The 15,854-nt window shown below is 35.7% G+C and overlaps 3 protein-coding genes across 3 annotated transcripts; all 3 read right to left on the minus strand.

Moving 5' to 3' along the window:
* Nucleotides 1-444: 444 nt before the first annotated feature.
* On the minus strand, nucleotides 445-1,274 carry LOC123310775 (cuticle protein 8-like). The gene is made up of 3 exons (XM_044894419.1): nucleotides 1,263-1,274; nucleotides 750-1,091; nucleotides 445-690 (listed from the first exon to the last, which is right to left on the minus strand). Exons 1-3 carry the CDS (start codon nucleotides 1,272-1,274, stop codon nucleotides 445-447), a joined length of 600 nt encoding a protein of 199 aa, XP_044750354.1.
* A 1,804-nt stretch (nucleotides 1,275-3,078) lies between these two features.
* On the minus strand, nucleotides 3,079-12,161 carry LOC123310776. Its single transcript, XM_044894420.1, has 7 exons — nucleotides 12,040-12,161; nucleotides 11,520-11,861; nucleotides 11,251-11,460; nucleotides 8,876-9,226; nucleotides 8,613-8,789; nucleotides 6,046-6,387; nucleotides 3,079-3,333 (listed from the first exon to the last, which is right to left on the minus strand). The coding sequence occupies exons 1-7, from the start codon at nucleotides 12,049-12,051 to the stop codon at nucleotides 3,079-3,081; spliced, it is 1,689 nt and encodes a 562-aa protein (XP_044750355.1). The 5' UTR covers nucleotides 12,052-12,161.
* Nucleotides 12,162-14,064: 1,903 nt separating this feature from the next.
* Nucleotides 14,065-14,903, minus strand: LOC123310779 (cuticle protein 8-like). Its single transcript, XM_044894424.1, has 3 exons — nucleotides 14,854-14,903; nucleotides 14,379-14,789; nucleotides 14,065-14,316 (listed from the first exon to the last, which is right to left on the minus strand). The coding sequence occupies exons 1-3, from the start codon at nucleotides 14,863-14,865 to the stop codon at nucleotides 14,065-14,067; spliced, it is 675 nt and encodes a 224-aa protein (XP_044750359.1). The 5' UTR covers nucleotides 14,866-14,903.
* Between the last annotated feature and the right edge of the window lie 951 nt (nucleotides 14,904-15,854).

Genomic DNA, 15,854 nt, shown 5'->3' on the forward strand with positions numbered 1-15,854 from the left:
AGTATTCTGACCTAATAATCTCTCAAAAACCTACTATTCAGTTCGAATCCAGTTCCATTAAAAATTTCTTATGGTTTCGATAACATGAGAGAATATGGATAAATAAATGCATGTTGTAAGAACTTATTGCCAAAATCGAGGTAGCCAACAAGCCAACTTCTTGGAAAAGAATTCTGCAGGTTTTGTACGGTCATCATAGTAAATACTAATATAATCTATGAAAGAAATGGAAAATGGGAGGAATATCAGCTTTTTTTAGAAAGGAGACCAGACTTATAAAAAATAATATTTATTTAATAAAGAAATGGTGAACAGAATAAGAATAACAACAAATAACAGATGGCATATTCACAATTTGCAGTGAAATAAGATGGAATATCCATACGCCTTCATATTTCACTACTGAATAGTTCGAAGAGAAATTTACTGAACAATTAAACAATTCTAATGATGCAAAAGAATATGACTAGGTGCCTGTACGTGACTGACAGTAGCATGTCCTGACTTTTGTACGTCTGCGTTGAATCCATTTTTGTCGGCTGAGTATTTCACAGTCCTAATGGTACCGTCAGCTTCGTGGAGAGAGTAGGAACCCTTGACTACGTCACCATCACGGGATTCTTCTTGGGATTTGATGTCACCAGTGTGGTGGTCTTCAACTCCATATTTGTATTGGTAGTGAGCTGGAGCCTGCAAACATACGATTATGAAATTTTTATTCCAGACATTCGTTGTTTCCCTATACTCACGGAGTTGTCTTCTTCGATGTGCCTCAAAACAGGAACAGCATGGACTGCGGTATGTACTACGGGAGCAGAGTGTACAACTGGAAGAGCATGTACAACTGGAGCGGCGTGGTATACTGGGGCAGAGTAGGCATAGACTGGGGCAGCCTGAACAGCAGAGTGTCCAAAGGTGACAGAAGAATAGGAATTAGCTGGAGCATGAATTGCAGCAACTGGAGCCAAATGGCTCACAAGTGCTGATCCGTGGTGCACTGTGGTATGCTTAGTTTGAGTGGAGTATGACTGAGCTGCAGGTTCGAATATTGGAACAGCTGCTGCACATGCAACCAAGCATAGGATAGAGATCTGTAAAAAAAAAAAATTAAAAATATTGAATTATGTATGAGATATTCCAAGTCTTCATCAGAATCAAAAAATATCAAGAAATTTTTTCTATGCCGATCTAGGTAGTGGGAATTGATGCATTCGATTAATTTCAGTTGAACAATATAGTAATTAAACGTCTCAAGAACTCACTTTGCTGATCATTTTTGCTGTGAATTTGGTCGGTCGAGAAACAACTTTGAACTGATTCGAAAAAGGGGTTCTTTCTTTTTATATGCTCAACGATAATATTGCTCCTCCTTCAGAACACCTTCCATCCACTTCAAATGACTATTATGTAAAATTCAAGCTTTAAGAAAACTGACCCACATATTTGCATTCGGACATATACACAATTCACCTCACCGCTTTTCAATTCAACATCGCCGGCTTACTTCATAATTTATTACGATCGATAGCCGAAAAGCGATTTTCAAGGTCAATAATCAAGAGGTATTCGAAGTTGAGAAATTTTGTCGTATTACGGGATGTAAAGAATTTGTTTTTGAAAAATTTTAATTTCAGTAGACTTTCGAATGACGTGAAAGCTATTTCGAGAAGCTTTTTGCTCTGTAAAATGATCAAATTACAAGAATTGATACATATTTCACCTTTTCATCTACCTTATGATTTGCTCTTCCAATAGTTGTTTCACAGCCCCTTAAATTTTACTTATCGTATTTTTGAGGATTGTCCACCATGCTATGAACAAATCTGAAATGGATTTTGTGATAAATCATTTGAGTGAAACATTAAAAAACAATAGAGGTGAGGGGTATACATTTCACTTAAAATTCTCAGGCATAACTTATTGTTTACATAAATTTTTCGAGTTATTGCCCATTTTCAAAACTCCAAAGAATTCAAAACATGACATGACCCTAGATGGAAGTTCTTGAGGTAAATGACGTTTTAAGTCTGAAGTTGTTAGCAGTAAGATAGATACGATGATAGCAGATGAAATTTCTGCCATGTGGAGTCAAGTTCAAGTATGAATTGTATTGTTGAGTGGAAATATAGACCAATGTTCAAAGAAATTTATCCAATTCTTGAAACTTCAGCCAAATATAATTTTTCCAGCATTAGAAGTAATCTTCCCCTATGGGATGTTTAAAGTCTCAACTATCAGGCCATTCGTTTCAGACAGAACATATATTTCAATGATCTCTATGAGTACCTACCTACTACCTTTGAGTATTCAATACTCAAGGCTACTACAGAACCAACTTCAAAGTTTCTTCGATAAGAACAAATTCAGCTACCACGCAGTATTCTCTCAAATCATCGTATTTTGAATATAATATAATAAACGATGATTTTTGTCATCGTTTTATTTCTTTTTGTGAAGAAGAATTGGTGACCACAAGCTTCATCAGTGAAGAAGTTAAATAAATGTATATGTAGTTTCGGGAAAGATTACAACGCAGGTTTCTGGGATATAAGAAACCCTTGATTAAAAAATTGGTTCAATTTCAAAGTTTTTCAATACATTTTTTATACCTATACTCTACTGAAAAATGAAGAAAGTTCAGAAATAACGATTGGATACGTTTAATACTATATTAATTTCCTGTTCCATTTATATTACTGCTATTCATTCAACCACTCTCTTCTATTATTCAATATACAATGATACATTGCTATGAAAAATTGCATGTAAGCCTAAATTAAGCAACTGGAGGATATAACTTGTTTTGGTTTATGAAAGTGTAATGAAAACTATTGATTGAACTCCTAACAATACGAAGAAAATGATTAAGTTTTGGGGAAAAACAAAGAATAGATACAATTAGGAGAATTTATTAGAAATTTTTTGAACAAATAACAAATAACAAGAAAAAAATGAAGACTGAAATAGAGGCAGTGAAGTACAAAAAATACTTTTTGTAGATTATGGATTTCAACACTCTTCCATTTCAATAGCACTAAAAAGATATAACAATAAAAAACTTAGGGAAATTGATGAGTTTCAATGATGCAACAAGGAAGTGTAGATAGCGTGAGATGGAGCCACATGACTAACAACAGCATGTCCAGACTTTTGTACGTCAGCATTGAATCCATTTTTGTCAGCTGTGTATTTCACAGTCCTGATGGTACCGTCAGCTTCGTGGAGAGAGTAGGAACCCTTGACTACGTCACCATCACGAGATTCTTCTTGGGATTTGATGTCACCAGTGTGGTGGTCTTCAACTCCATATTTGTATTGGTAATGAGCTGGAGCCTGCGAACATACGATTATGAAATTTTTATTCCAGACATTCGTTGTTTCCCTATACTCACGTAGTTGTCTTCTTCGATGTGCCTCAAAACATTAACAGCATGGATTGAGGTATGTACCACGGAAGCAGAGTGTACAACTGGAACAGCATGTACAACTGGAGCGGCGTGGTATACAGGGGCAGAGTAGGCATAGGCTGGGGCAGCTTGAACAGAAGAGTGTCCAAAGGTGACAGAGGAATAGGAATCAGCTGGAGCATGAATTGCAGCAACAGGAGCCAAATGACTCACAAGTGCTGCTCCATGGTGGACAGTGGTGTGTTTAGTTTGAGTGGAGTATGTTTGAGCTGAAGGTTCAAAGATTGGAACTGCTGAGGCATAGGCTACCAAGCAGATGATTGAGATCTGTGGAAATAATTGTGAAAACATAAAAATAGGTTTTGAATCTGAATGAATATAGAACATTCAGTAGAATTAATTGAAGAATGTATAATTTTTACGTGCAGTTTTATAAAGAAACGCCATATACAGTTAGCGCTTAATAATCATTGAATTCACTTCTATGAGTAGACAAGGAAAACTGAATTGATCGATTCAATTAGGATATTCATTGACTTTGAATCTAATGGTAACGATATTTTAAGCAGGTGCCTTACTTTGCTGATCATTTTGGTTGTGAAGGTGGTGAGTAGCAAGTCTGAACTGATTCGAAAAAGGGTTTCTTCTTTTTTATATCCCAAAACAGTAATTTCGTACCTCCTTCTGACCACTTTTCATCCACTTCAGATGATTCTTATGTAAAAATCAAGCTTTATGAAAACTGACCCACATATTTCCGTTCGGACCTACACAATTCACCTCATTACTTTTCAATTCACTATCACCGGCTTCTTTCATAATTTATTACGTCCGAAACTCAAGCCGATAATTTTCAAGGTCGCTCAAGAGGTATTTGAAGTTGGTAAATCTCACCCTATTACCAAATTTTTCGTTGTAAAGTTACAATTTGAATTAGATAGGTAATAAAAATAGATATCAAATGTTTTTGCGAGCGTTTCAGTCTGTAGCAAAATTCATTTTATTATTTGTACGTTATACCTATTCCTTTATATTTTATCTCCTACTGTCTTCGAATATTTCACAGAATTGTACTCAGGCAGTACCTACCCTGAATATTACGATTCAAATAATATTGAACTATGTATATAATTATTCTTTGAATGTACTTGAGAATAATATTGTTTCTGTATCTATATCTTGGACCTCAAAATTTAACCGTGGAGCTAAAATGATCTTTATGGTTGGCATCCAGCTTTTCGTTTGAATTTCATCGATTTAACTCCTTCAACAGAAGAAAGTCTGAAAACAAGTGCAAGGATATTTTTATCCTTCGTTCAGTATCTTTCAAAGCATGAAGAGTCAAAATTTGGGTGACTATGAAGATTTACTCATTCAGTTCATTTAACTCATTGCAACCAACTAACTCGGTTTTAGTGTTCATAATTAGTTTGAATATGTGTTGAGATGGTATTACTACATCATTCCTTGTATCATTTTGTTCAATCTCTCCATACAATAAAGCTCTTGAACTGATTAATAAAAAATTTATGATATTTTTTGTAGATGTAGATTTTGTTCCTCGAAAAAATCTATATTATAGATTCATCTCCAGGAGAAGCTACAGGACAGGCGACCGAAAATGAAAGCTACTTCAAATATATCGTTTATTATTCGTGAACTATCAACTCATAAGTTGAGTTTCTTTTTTGATCAGTAGGATATGTATTCTCCTATACATAGCACATAACCACATATTCAATTCAAGATGAAAAACGATGAAAGTGGTCAATGGTTAAGAAGTTGGCTCCATATCCTTGAGATGCTTCCTAGGTCAACGATCTTAATGTTCTAGTGCACCTTTTCTATGAGTATATCTCAATGATAAGGAAGAAACAGTTTGGAAACATCCTTCTTAAATAAAATCTGGTGATCAAAACTTACAGTTCTTCTATGCTTCTATAATTATCATCATTGCGATTTCCTAAAGAGTTTTTCATGGAAGCTGAAATTATGCGATAATTTCGAAAAGTAAATAGATTCAGAGCAGAGTCGTTTATTTGATAATGTCACATTCTTGTCTGCTATATCGAAGAATATATCGATATCGATTGATTGAACTCTGAGGTTGAATAGTGCAGAGAGAACCGAGGATTCAGTTTCCAGAGAAAAGGGTAAGTTACAATCAAGAGAATTTATTCAGGACTTCATAAACAAACAACATATAACAAGAAAGAAAATAACGATGAAATGAAGTAGGTGAAATATACATAGACTTCAATGAGAAAAATGAAAAATAAGACTATTTACAAATCAATATCATGAAAACGTGAGGTTCATGATTTTCAGTGATGCAATAAGGAAGTGTAGATAGCGTGGGATGGAGCCACATGACTAACAACAGCATGTCCTGACTTTTGCACGTCAGCGTTGAATCCATTTTTGTCAGCTGTGTATTTCACAGTCCTGATGGTACCGTCAGCTTCGTGGAGAGAGTAGGAACCCTTGACTACGTCACCATCACGAGATTCTTCTTGGGATTTGATGTCACCAGTGTGGTGGTCTTCAACTCCATATTTGTATTGGTAGTGAGCTGGAGCCTGCGAACATATGATTATGAAAATTTTATTCCAGACATTCGTTGTTTCATTATACTCACGTAGTTGTCTTCTTCGATGTGCCTCAAAACAGGAACAGCATGGACTGCGGTATGTACTACGGGAGCAGAGTGTACAACTGGAACAGCATGTACAACTGGAGCGGCGTGGTATACAGGGGCAGAGTAGGCATAGGCTGGGGCAGCTTGTACAGCAGAGTGTCCAAAGGTGACAGAAGAATAGGAATTAGCTGGAGCATGAATTGCAGCAACAGGAGCCAAATGACTCACGAGTGCTGATCCGTGGTGCACTGTGGTATGCTTAGTTTGAGTGGAGTATGACTGAGCTGCAGGTTCGAAGATTGGGACAGCTGCAGCACATGCTACCAAGCATAGGATGGAGATCTGGAAAAAAGTACGGTGAAGTTGAGAAAAATTCCGCAGTTTTCGGAAAAAGCTCATAGTAACGATTTTCGTGTTATTCTTACTTTGCTGATCATCTTTGCTACTGTTGCTGGTTGAGACACAGAACTGAATTGATTTCAAGAGGTGTCCTATCCCTTTTTATATATCTTTAAGAAATTCTATTTGCTCTGTACCTATATCCTACCATCTAATTTCAAGTCGTATTATGTAAAGAGCCAGTTTTACGAAAAATGACCCCAATAAATAATTAACACTGCGTATATATCCATTTACTCGTTAAGAATTCACTGTCACTGAAATATCTCGCAACGACTTCATATATTCGGCCACTTCTGTATCATATAGCAAGCCATTATCAAGGTTACAGTTATTATAATGAATTGTTGCCTGAAATAACTTAATTATACCATCTTGTTGAACACTACCGCCTATACCTGGTATAATTTCGTAATAAGCTCAAAATTCTTCTCTCCAGAAGTGGATTTTATGAGTAGAATGCTGACTAGCTATACATTATTCTATTCCTTTCTCCTAAATTTTGCTCAGTTTGTAAGGGTTATGTGAATAAATTCAATTTTTCAAAAATTCATAAAAAAGAATTATACCTAAATGTGACAACTTCAAGTCGTACTACGTATGTAAGCTCAATTAAGGTTCTAAAAAGCGAAACAATTAGGTATTGGAAATTCTAAGTACAAAGTGATATTTTCACGCCGAACCCTTTAAATGAGGATTAATGAGTCCGGCTCTGGAATATTGAAATAATTGATATCTACCCGATTCGATCTCAGTATGTGCCAATCAATTTTCTCTCAATTTTCAATAAATTCCGTCAATAAGTTTGGCTTTGATGGGGGTCTCAGTATTTCCATGAGTTTCGAAAATCACCCTATATAATATAGCATTCTGGGGAAAGCCAGAAATCAATTTTTTATAGTCAATCCGTAATCAGCTAGTCCTACTAGGAGTATACAGGACACCCAGTTATGTGGAAAGATTTTTTTTGCAGCAATAGACCTAAATTGTACATCCCAAAACCAGAGTTGGTATTAGGGACTTAATTTTTCATATATCTCTCACATTACAATATTAACTCGCTTACTCTGGCGTTGATGTCTCCGTGGTTTCTCGCTTTCTTCTATTGTTTGGGATCAATTCGAATGAATTCTTTCATTGAGAATTAGTTGATCACACTTGATATTCTACATCATTACCAGTGCGTATTATTTAGTGATCAAAATACTGAAATATTACACCGATTCTGAATTTTGATCGAAAATTTGAGTGTTCTCGATAGCAATGGAAGAATTAACCAAATATTCTTGTTTTTTTTGGATAGAGATTTTCATAGTATTGATGAGACGAATAAAAAAATCTATTGTTCGAATTTGAGTGGTGCTTAAAGTGCTCGCTTCATAATCATATATGGAGGTTTTGGTTAATTATTTGTAATATTGAATAGATATGTGGAATATAAGAATGATTCTACTACATAACTCGGACTGGCAGAAATCTACACCTGCAGTATACCTCGGAGAACGTGAATTCATGATTCTACGTCAAGTTTTGAGGATAAGATGAAAAAACCATCCAACCACCGCTTGTATGGTCGGAGGGAAAAAAATCTCTTGACATTTTTCGTGTATATTTTCCACAGTTTGTTCACCTTGCTATGTTTGGCTTATAACTCCCGGTTGAATTTAACCATATGCTTTCAAAAACTCCCTCACAGACAGTTTTGAAATCAATTTTGAAGTCCCTTTGATCTCAAAGAAGAAACTTCAAAATTTATCATGATAATGGCTATTGGTCATATATTACGCCTTTATTCTACGAAGAGAATATTGACTGTTTTTTATGTAAGAAAAATATACCTAGTGTTTCGAATATTTTTCAGGTTCAGGAGACAGAACCTATAGAATGAGTTTCTTTCAACAAGATAGTTCGATGACAATGTTTCTATAGCAAGATTTTTGGTTGTTGATGAACATTCATTTTTTCCAGAGAAGAAAGTAGGTACCATATATGAAAATTGGATTTTGTATTCTACACATTTATTCAAAGATAAAACAGAACAATCAGAATTTAACACATAAAACAAGGTAACAATATTGTAAACACAGCCTTATCGTATTGATCTAGAAATGAAGGAGAGTATGAGTTGGAGCTGCATGACTTTCAACAGCGTGTCCTGACTTTTGTACGTCAGCATTGAATCCATTTTTGTCGGCTGAGTATTTCACAGTCCTGATGGTACCGTCAGCTTCGTGGAGAGAGTAGGAACCCTTTACTACGTCACCATCACGAGATTCTTCCTGGGATTTGATGTCACCAGTGTGGTGGTCTTCAACTCCATATTTGTATTGGTAGTGAGCTGGGGCCTTAAAAAAAAATGAAATTTATGAACTTATGAACGTTTTTTGTGATTGATCCCCCCTTTGAATCAATGTTTAGACAAAATACTTACATAGTGTTCTTCTTCATTCTGTTTTTCGTTAGAAACGGCATGGATGAGCTGAGCAGAGTGTACTACTGGCACACTATGGTAAACTGGGGAATAATGATAAACTGGAGCAGAGTGAGCTATAGCAGGAGCAGCTTGTACTGAAGAGTGTCCAAAGGAGACAGTGGAGTAGGAACTAGCTGGAGCATGCACAGCATGTACAGGAACATGAACAGCGGCAACAGGAGCTAAGTGACTGACAAGAGTGGCACCACTGTGTACTGTGGTGTGTTTGGTTTGAGAAGAATATGATTGAGCTGATGGTTCATAAACTTGAATTGCAGTAGCGCATGCCACGAAGACAAGGAAAGAAATCTGGAAAAAGAAATCACTTATTTATTTCTGTGAAATCATCATTTATTTGCTACACCACTATCTTTATTCACTATATCAACGGTTTAATCGAGAACTTAGTCGCTAAAATTTAATTACTCTCACCTTACTGATCATTTTGATTATGAGATTCGACACAGTTGAGCGTTTGATCTGAACTGATGATTTTGATATCCAAATTGCCACCTTTATATTGATCCCTAAATCATATCTTACCACTTCGGGTCTTATGTAAAAATGGAGCTTAACGAAAAATGGCCTCAATGAATAATAACGTCTGCGAATGTATTCATTAACATAATGGACAACATTCTCCACTATCACCAAAATATGTCATAATAATTCAGTAACATGCATTCGGGTACAGTTTCGGTTCAATGTCAAGATCAGAGCTTGCCTTCATTAACGAATTGTATTCCGACATTATGATTGTAAGGTGCGCCACTTTCTCCGGCAGCTGAAGATTCGATATTGGTTGAAAGGAATTTGGTGCCAAATTGTCTGTTGCTATACTGTTCCTGGGCTCTGGAAGTATCTGAATGTATCCAACTTATTAAAGTTTTCATACACGAATATTGGACATTCCACCCTCCTGGAAACAATTGAAATGGAAGTTTCTTGAAATACCGTCTGAAAAAGTAGTTCACTGGATTGCCGGTTTCACAAAGCTTGATCAGGGAATCAATGCTTGATTGATGGACCAATATTAGATTGTTCGCAATCGGTAATTCGGTCATGAGAATCTTATACTTGCATCAAATTATGATTCAATGATAATCAATGGTAATTCTTCAATATATTCAAAAACTGAAAGATTCAGCATTTCATTCTCGATATCTAGTGACTATCGAATTGTTGAGCAAACGATTAAATTTTGTGAAAACCGCTGTACCTTCATCCCAAATCATCAATCCTTTGAAAATTGTGCTCTAAATATATCATGACACAGCATGACTTAACAAGCACTGAAAAATTCTTCAATTCTCATTCGGAAATCATTCCAGAGTAGGCAATGAAGGTTTATTCTACATTTTGTCATTTGCCACAAATAATTATTGTAATATGTCAGATGTTAAATGCAAACACCAAAATAATACCTATGTTGGTGATCTCAGGTTTCACTGCTTATTAAATGAAGCTACATTCTTAACAGATTATCTCCATTTTGGATAATTCCCTAGACACTATTCAGAGATGAGAGTCAAGAATGAAATCTGCAGGAATCACTAAACATAGAAATAGACTACAGTTATAGTCTTCTGTATCTGTCTACTTTATTATCATACTGAATTTAAATTAACATGGTCCAAATATTGAAATAAGAATTGAATTTCTCACAAGTATCATTAGACTGAGGCCCAGTTGCAGAAATTCAATATCCCAAAAATTTAAAACTGTCGTTTTTCAAGGGAATAATGGAGGATTTGAATTTTAATGAATTCCGGCAATAATGTCATTAATTCTTAGGTGACGGGTTCAAAACAAGCTCTGGTCATAAAGCTTTTCATATAGTCTGGAGACTTAAGACTATATGATGGCGGAGTTTTCTTAAAGTTACCAATTGTAAATAGTTTAGGTGAATGATGGGAAGAATGCGATTCATTACGCCAAAATATAGGTATAAAAATTGTACCTATTTTTAGAGTGCGTGAATGCGACTTATGATTTCCACAATTCAAATTCTGAAAATTATTATCAGTAGTAGAAATTACAGGTCATTTCTGTCGTTAGAAAAAGATTAAAATATATTGAAAATTTTATTGATAAAAGCAGAAAAAAACAAAAACAGCGTAATAACAACAACAATGCAGTGGCATATTTACAATTTGAATCGAAATCAGTAGTGAAAAATTAATGATGTCAATATGCTTATCATTCATTCTCTACTCGTCTACGATGATCATATTGGATAGCAGCATCCTTCACTATTGAATTCGTTTCGAAAACAGTAAAGAATCTTCGATAACACCTCAATGTTGCACAAGGATATGACTAGGTGCCTGTACGTGACTGATAGTAGCATGTCCTGACTTTTGTACGTCTGCGTTGAATCCATTCTTGTCAGCTGAGTAGTTCACAGTCCTGATGGTACCGTCAGCTTCGTGGAGAGAGTAGGAACCCTTGACTACGTCACCATCACGAGATTCTTCTTGGGATTTGATGTCACCAGTGTGGTGGTCTTCAACTCCATATTTGTATTGGTAGTGAGCTGGAGCCTGCAAACATACGATTATGAAATTTTTATTCCAGACATTCGTTGTTTCCCTATACTCACGGAGTTGTCTTCTTCGACGTGCCTCAAAACAGGAACAGCATGGACTGAGGTATGTACCACTGGAGCAGAGTGTACCACTGGAACAGCATGTACAACTGGAGCGGCGTGGTAAACTGGGGCAGAGTAGGCATAGGCTGGGGCAGCTTGTACAGCAGAGTGTCCAAAGGTGACAGAAGAATAGGAATTAGCTGGAGCATGAATTGCAGCAACAGGAGCCAAATGACTCACAAGTGCTGATCCGTGGTGCACTGTGGTGTGCTTAGTTTCAGTGGAGTATGATTGAGCTGCAGGTTCGAAGATTGGAACAGCTGCTGCACATGCTACCAAGCAGAGGATGGAGATCTGTGAAAAAACTCTATTAAGATTCGGTCTTGAAATAAGCTTCTTTGTAATGATTATTGAATGCCAGGAGCCGATCAACATCATTGTATTCTTCAACGAAAAAAACTTCAAAGTATTCCAATTCATCCTGGGGTATTTTTCAATTCAACTTATATCTAAGTTTCTCACAACAACTCACTTTGCTGATCATATTGGTTTAGGTACACTGGATCTCTAGACACGAACTGATTCAATTTTGGGTTGTACGATTTTTATATCTACCATTAAAAGGAGGAATGCTCACATTGAACCTCTGGAGTATGGAGTGTGCAATGCGTTATGTAAAATCTAGTTTAAGACCTGTTTGAATATCGAAATCCATCAATGGGTGACTCACTTATCTGAATAAGTTATTAATTAATTCATAATTCCTGTCTGTCGATTGGGTTATTATTCAATTTTAAGGTTTAAGGATGTTTTCTTCTATATAATCATTCTTCAATTTCTACTGTGTATACGTTCCTGAAATCATTTAAAAAAAATGAGTTCATATCATTTTCAGATAAGTGAAACCCAATTTTTTTCTCAATGGGTTCTCTGGAGTATCATGGAATACACAAGTGACAAAATGGTTGATCTGTGAATATTTTCTATTTATCCATATACCCAACAGAGCAGATATAATTGGAAAAACGAATATAACAGATTGTTATTTACAATAAAAAATGCCATGTCCACGATGAATCCAGAAAAGAGAGAATCTTATCTTTCAATTTTATTCATGTAGCATGATTGAAAACACGGTAAATTTTCAGATCTCAACCCTCAAATTCAAGTATATTGACTGCCACAAGTTTTATTTTTAACTTGATTGTTTCAGAGGTTCCTATAGACTACTATAGAGTATAAGTTTTCATGGAATTATCAATTTTTTTTTTGTTCTACGAAAACCGTGTCCCATTCAGAATACGCTAAGATAGTCTTTGGTATCAGATGATATTGATAGTTTTTGAACCCCACTATAGAAATAAGCAATTTCTATAAAAGTGTTAAGAATGGAAACGAAATAAGATCTCATAAGTATCTTCAGATTTTCTTGATACGAAATGTTATTGGTGTAGGTAACTTTTCTATGATTTCTTACCTTGACACTCTGTCTATTCGATCACAAGACCTCATTGAAAGAGAAATGGTCCTTACTTTACACTTTACAATTAATAGTTTCAGCTTTTGAATAGGTGCTGAATTCTAACGAGAACAACAGAAATTTTCCAAGTTTACATATATCAATTCATCATCCAAAAATCCAATGTAATGATTCCATTCGAATTTCACTTTTTTGATATGAAATATCATTACTCGCTATTTGAATTATATGTAAATACTTTATTATTCGATATAGAAGAGATCTGATGCAAATTTTGTAGAAAATTTGCGCTGGTTATAAGACTAATCGACTATCGTTTCAAAATAGGTACTTATAAATGAGATGGAACTTCTGCATATATCAAACACGAAATAGTTTGCCAAATCCTCAATCCAATTTCATTCAATCTGATGGAAATGAATTAGGTTATGTATAGCAGTTGTCAAGGTTGACTCTTATACAATTCGGAAAAAATGGTATTGGTATCAATATTTCTCAAAGCTCATTCATTTATTCATAAGTGGAAACGAGTTTTAGTGGTATTAATGATGATTTTGGTGTGATCAAATGGATGTCTTACTTTCGATGACTAGAATGACAATGATGAACGTGTTCTATTTATACCTCTGAAATGAAAGACTGTAAATTTCTTCATTTGAGACAAAAACTAAGTATGTATACAGCAATGTGTTGCTTCAGATTCAAAGTCAATTCGAAGTTCGTATTTTGATATCATTTTCTGATAAGAAGTAAAGCCTGCGTTTCCAAAGTTTCAATTGAACTAGAGAACTGAATATTCACATCAATTCAATATCTCAGACTATGACTAAATACTGAATGAAAAACTTTTTTCCATAATTTCCCTTAGCAAATATTTTTGGAGAGGAATTGAAAAATGCCATCATATTTTATGAATATTCGAAACCGAAAGCTTTGGAAGGAAACTATCCATAACATGTGGGGAAGTGAAAAACTCGAATTAATTCTTTAACAAATTTTATTCACATTAAGATATAAAAAACAGTAATCACAATACAGGAAAAACAAAATTGCAACAACAACAGAAAAATAACATTATCAATGGTGCAATACACCAACTAAAGTATTAGTTGGAACAGCATGACTGACTACAGCATGTCCGGATTTTTGCACATCAGCGTTGAAACCGTTCTTATCAGCGGTGTAACGTACCGTCCTGATGGTACCATCAGCTTCGTGGAGGGAGTAGGAACCCTTGACTAGGTCACCTTCACGAGATTCTTCATGAGACTTGATGTCACCGGTGTGGTGGTCCTCAACTCCATATTTGTATTGGTAATTGGCTGGAGCCTGAGTAATTCACGATAAATTAGTTTTGATAAGTCGAGAAATAGAAGAAAAATTCAACTTACATATTGTTCCTGTTCGTATTTGACTACTGGAACGGAATGGACGGCTGTGTGGAGGAGAGGAGCAGAGTGGACAATAGGAGCAGTATGGACTAGAGGAGCAGTATGGACAATAGGGGCAGTGTGGACTAGAGGAGCAGCATGAACGATTGGAGCAGATTGGTAAACTTGAGCGTGATGCACAACTGGAGCAGAGTATGCTATGGCTGGAGCAGCATGCACAGCAGAGTGTCCAAAAGTAACTGTAGAGTAGGAGTTGGCTGGAGCTTGAATTGCAGTCACAGGAGCTACATGACTGACTAAAGCAGCCCCGGTGTGAACTGTTGTGTGTTTTGTTTGTGTGGAGTATGATTGAGCTGAAGCCTCAAAAAGAGGAACTGCTGCAGCACAGGATAAGAAAAGGAGGAACGATACCTGTGAACAAATAATGAATTAGATTAGGCTATTCTATCTATGGATTCACGATAAGTGAACTTACTTTTCCAATCATTTTGTATTTCTGTGGTGCTCGAACTATCAGCTGAAACTGATTCTGAAATGATCCCGATTTCTTTTTATATGTTTGATAAGACGAGTGGAACGCAACTTCTTGGAAACGCAAGCCAGGCTTTGGGCAAAACTACTTATGCAACAACGTGCTCCACCAAAAATGACCCGGATAAATATCGGAATCTGTATATGAATTCATTAATTAGATTACAATTTATGTTGTATTGTAAAATGATGTCCATTATAATTTGTCAATCTATCTCGGACAATGTTGAAACTATGGAGAATTTGCGTGTGTATAATGTTGAGAAACCGAATAAAGATAGATGAAATTTCACTGGATGCTGTCCGTAAAAGTAGAGAACTGGACATTTTGTTGAAATACCTCTATGTGACCGCATCTCTGATGGACCGAAGAAGTGATTTTCGTTCCTCGGGGAAGAAAAACCTTATTGAGTTCTTCAAATATTTCCTCCATTCCAGTTTTCAAGGGCCACTAAAAATGGGAACTGTAAACACAGGTAAATACGTAATATAACTTCAGATTCAAATTCCTCATCTTCTACTACATATATTCATTAAACTCTGGTTTTGGATCATATCGAACTTGAACTCCATTTATTGAATATAAGGATGCAAAAATGCTGGTTTAGCCGGTCATCAAACTCGTAGAAGATAATGTCAAACGAACAGGATCGGAAGAATTTATTTGAAACCATTCAATTAAGTTCTCGGTAAATGTCTTTTATTGAACTTGAACTCGACCATCCCAACTATGAGGATGCAAAGCGAGAAATGCTGGTTAAACATGTTTTCATGAGGATGCTAGGAAAATAAGGAGGTTTTCATTGAACTTGAGGATTCTGGGAACTTCATATGGGACTGGTGTAGGTGTTGTTTACATAAGAATGATTTGAAGATTATGGTTTAGATTACACTCAAAGGACATCAGGTACCAATAGAGGAAGTGTATTTTCTGCCTGAGCTTCC

The sequence above is a fragment of the Coccinella septempunctata genome, chromosome 4 (genome assembly GCF_907165205.1).
Source record: "Coccinella septempunctata chromosome 4, icCocSept1.1, whole genome shotgun sequence".
In the NCBI taxonomy this organism is placed as follows: domain Eukaryota; kingdom Metazoa; phylum Arthropoda; class Insecta; order Coleoptera; family Coccinellidae; genus Coccinella; species Coccinella septempunctata.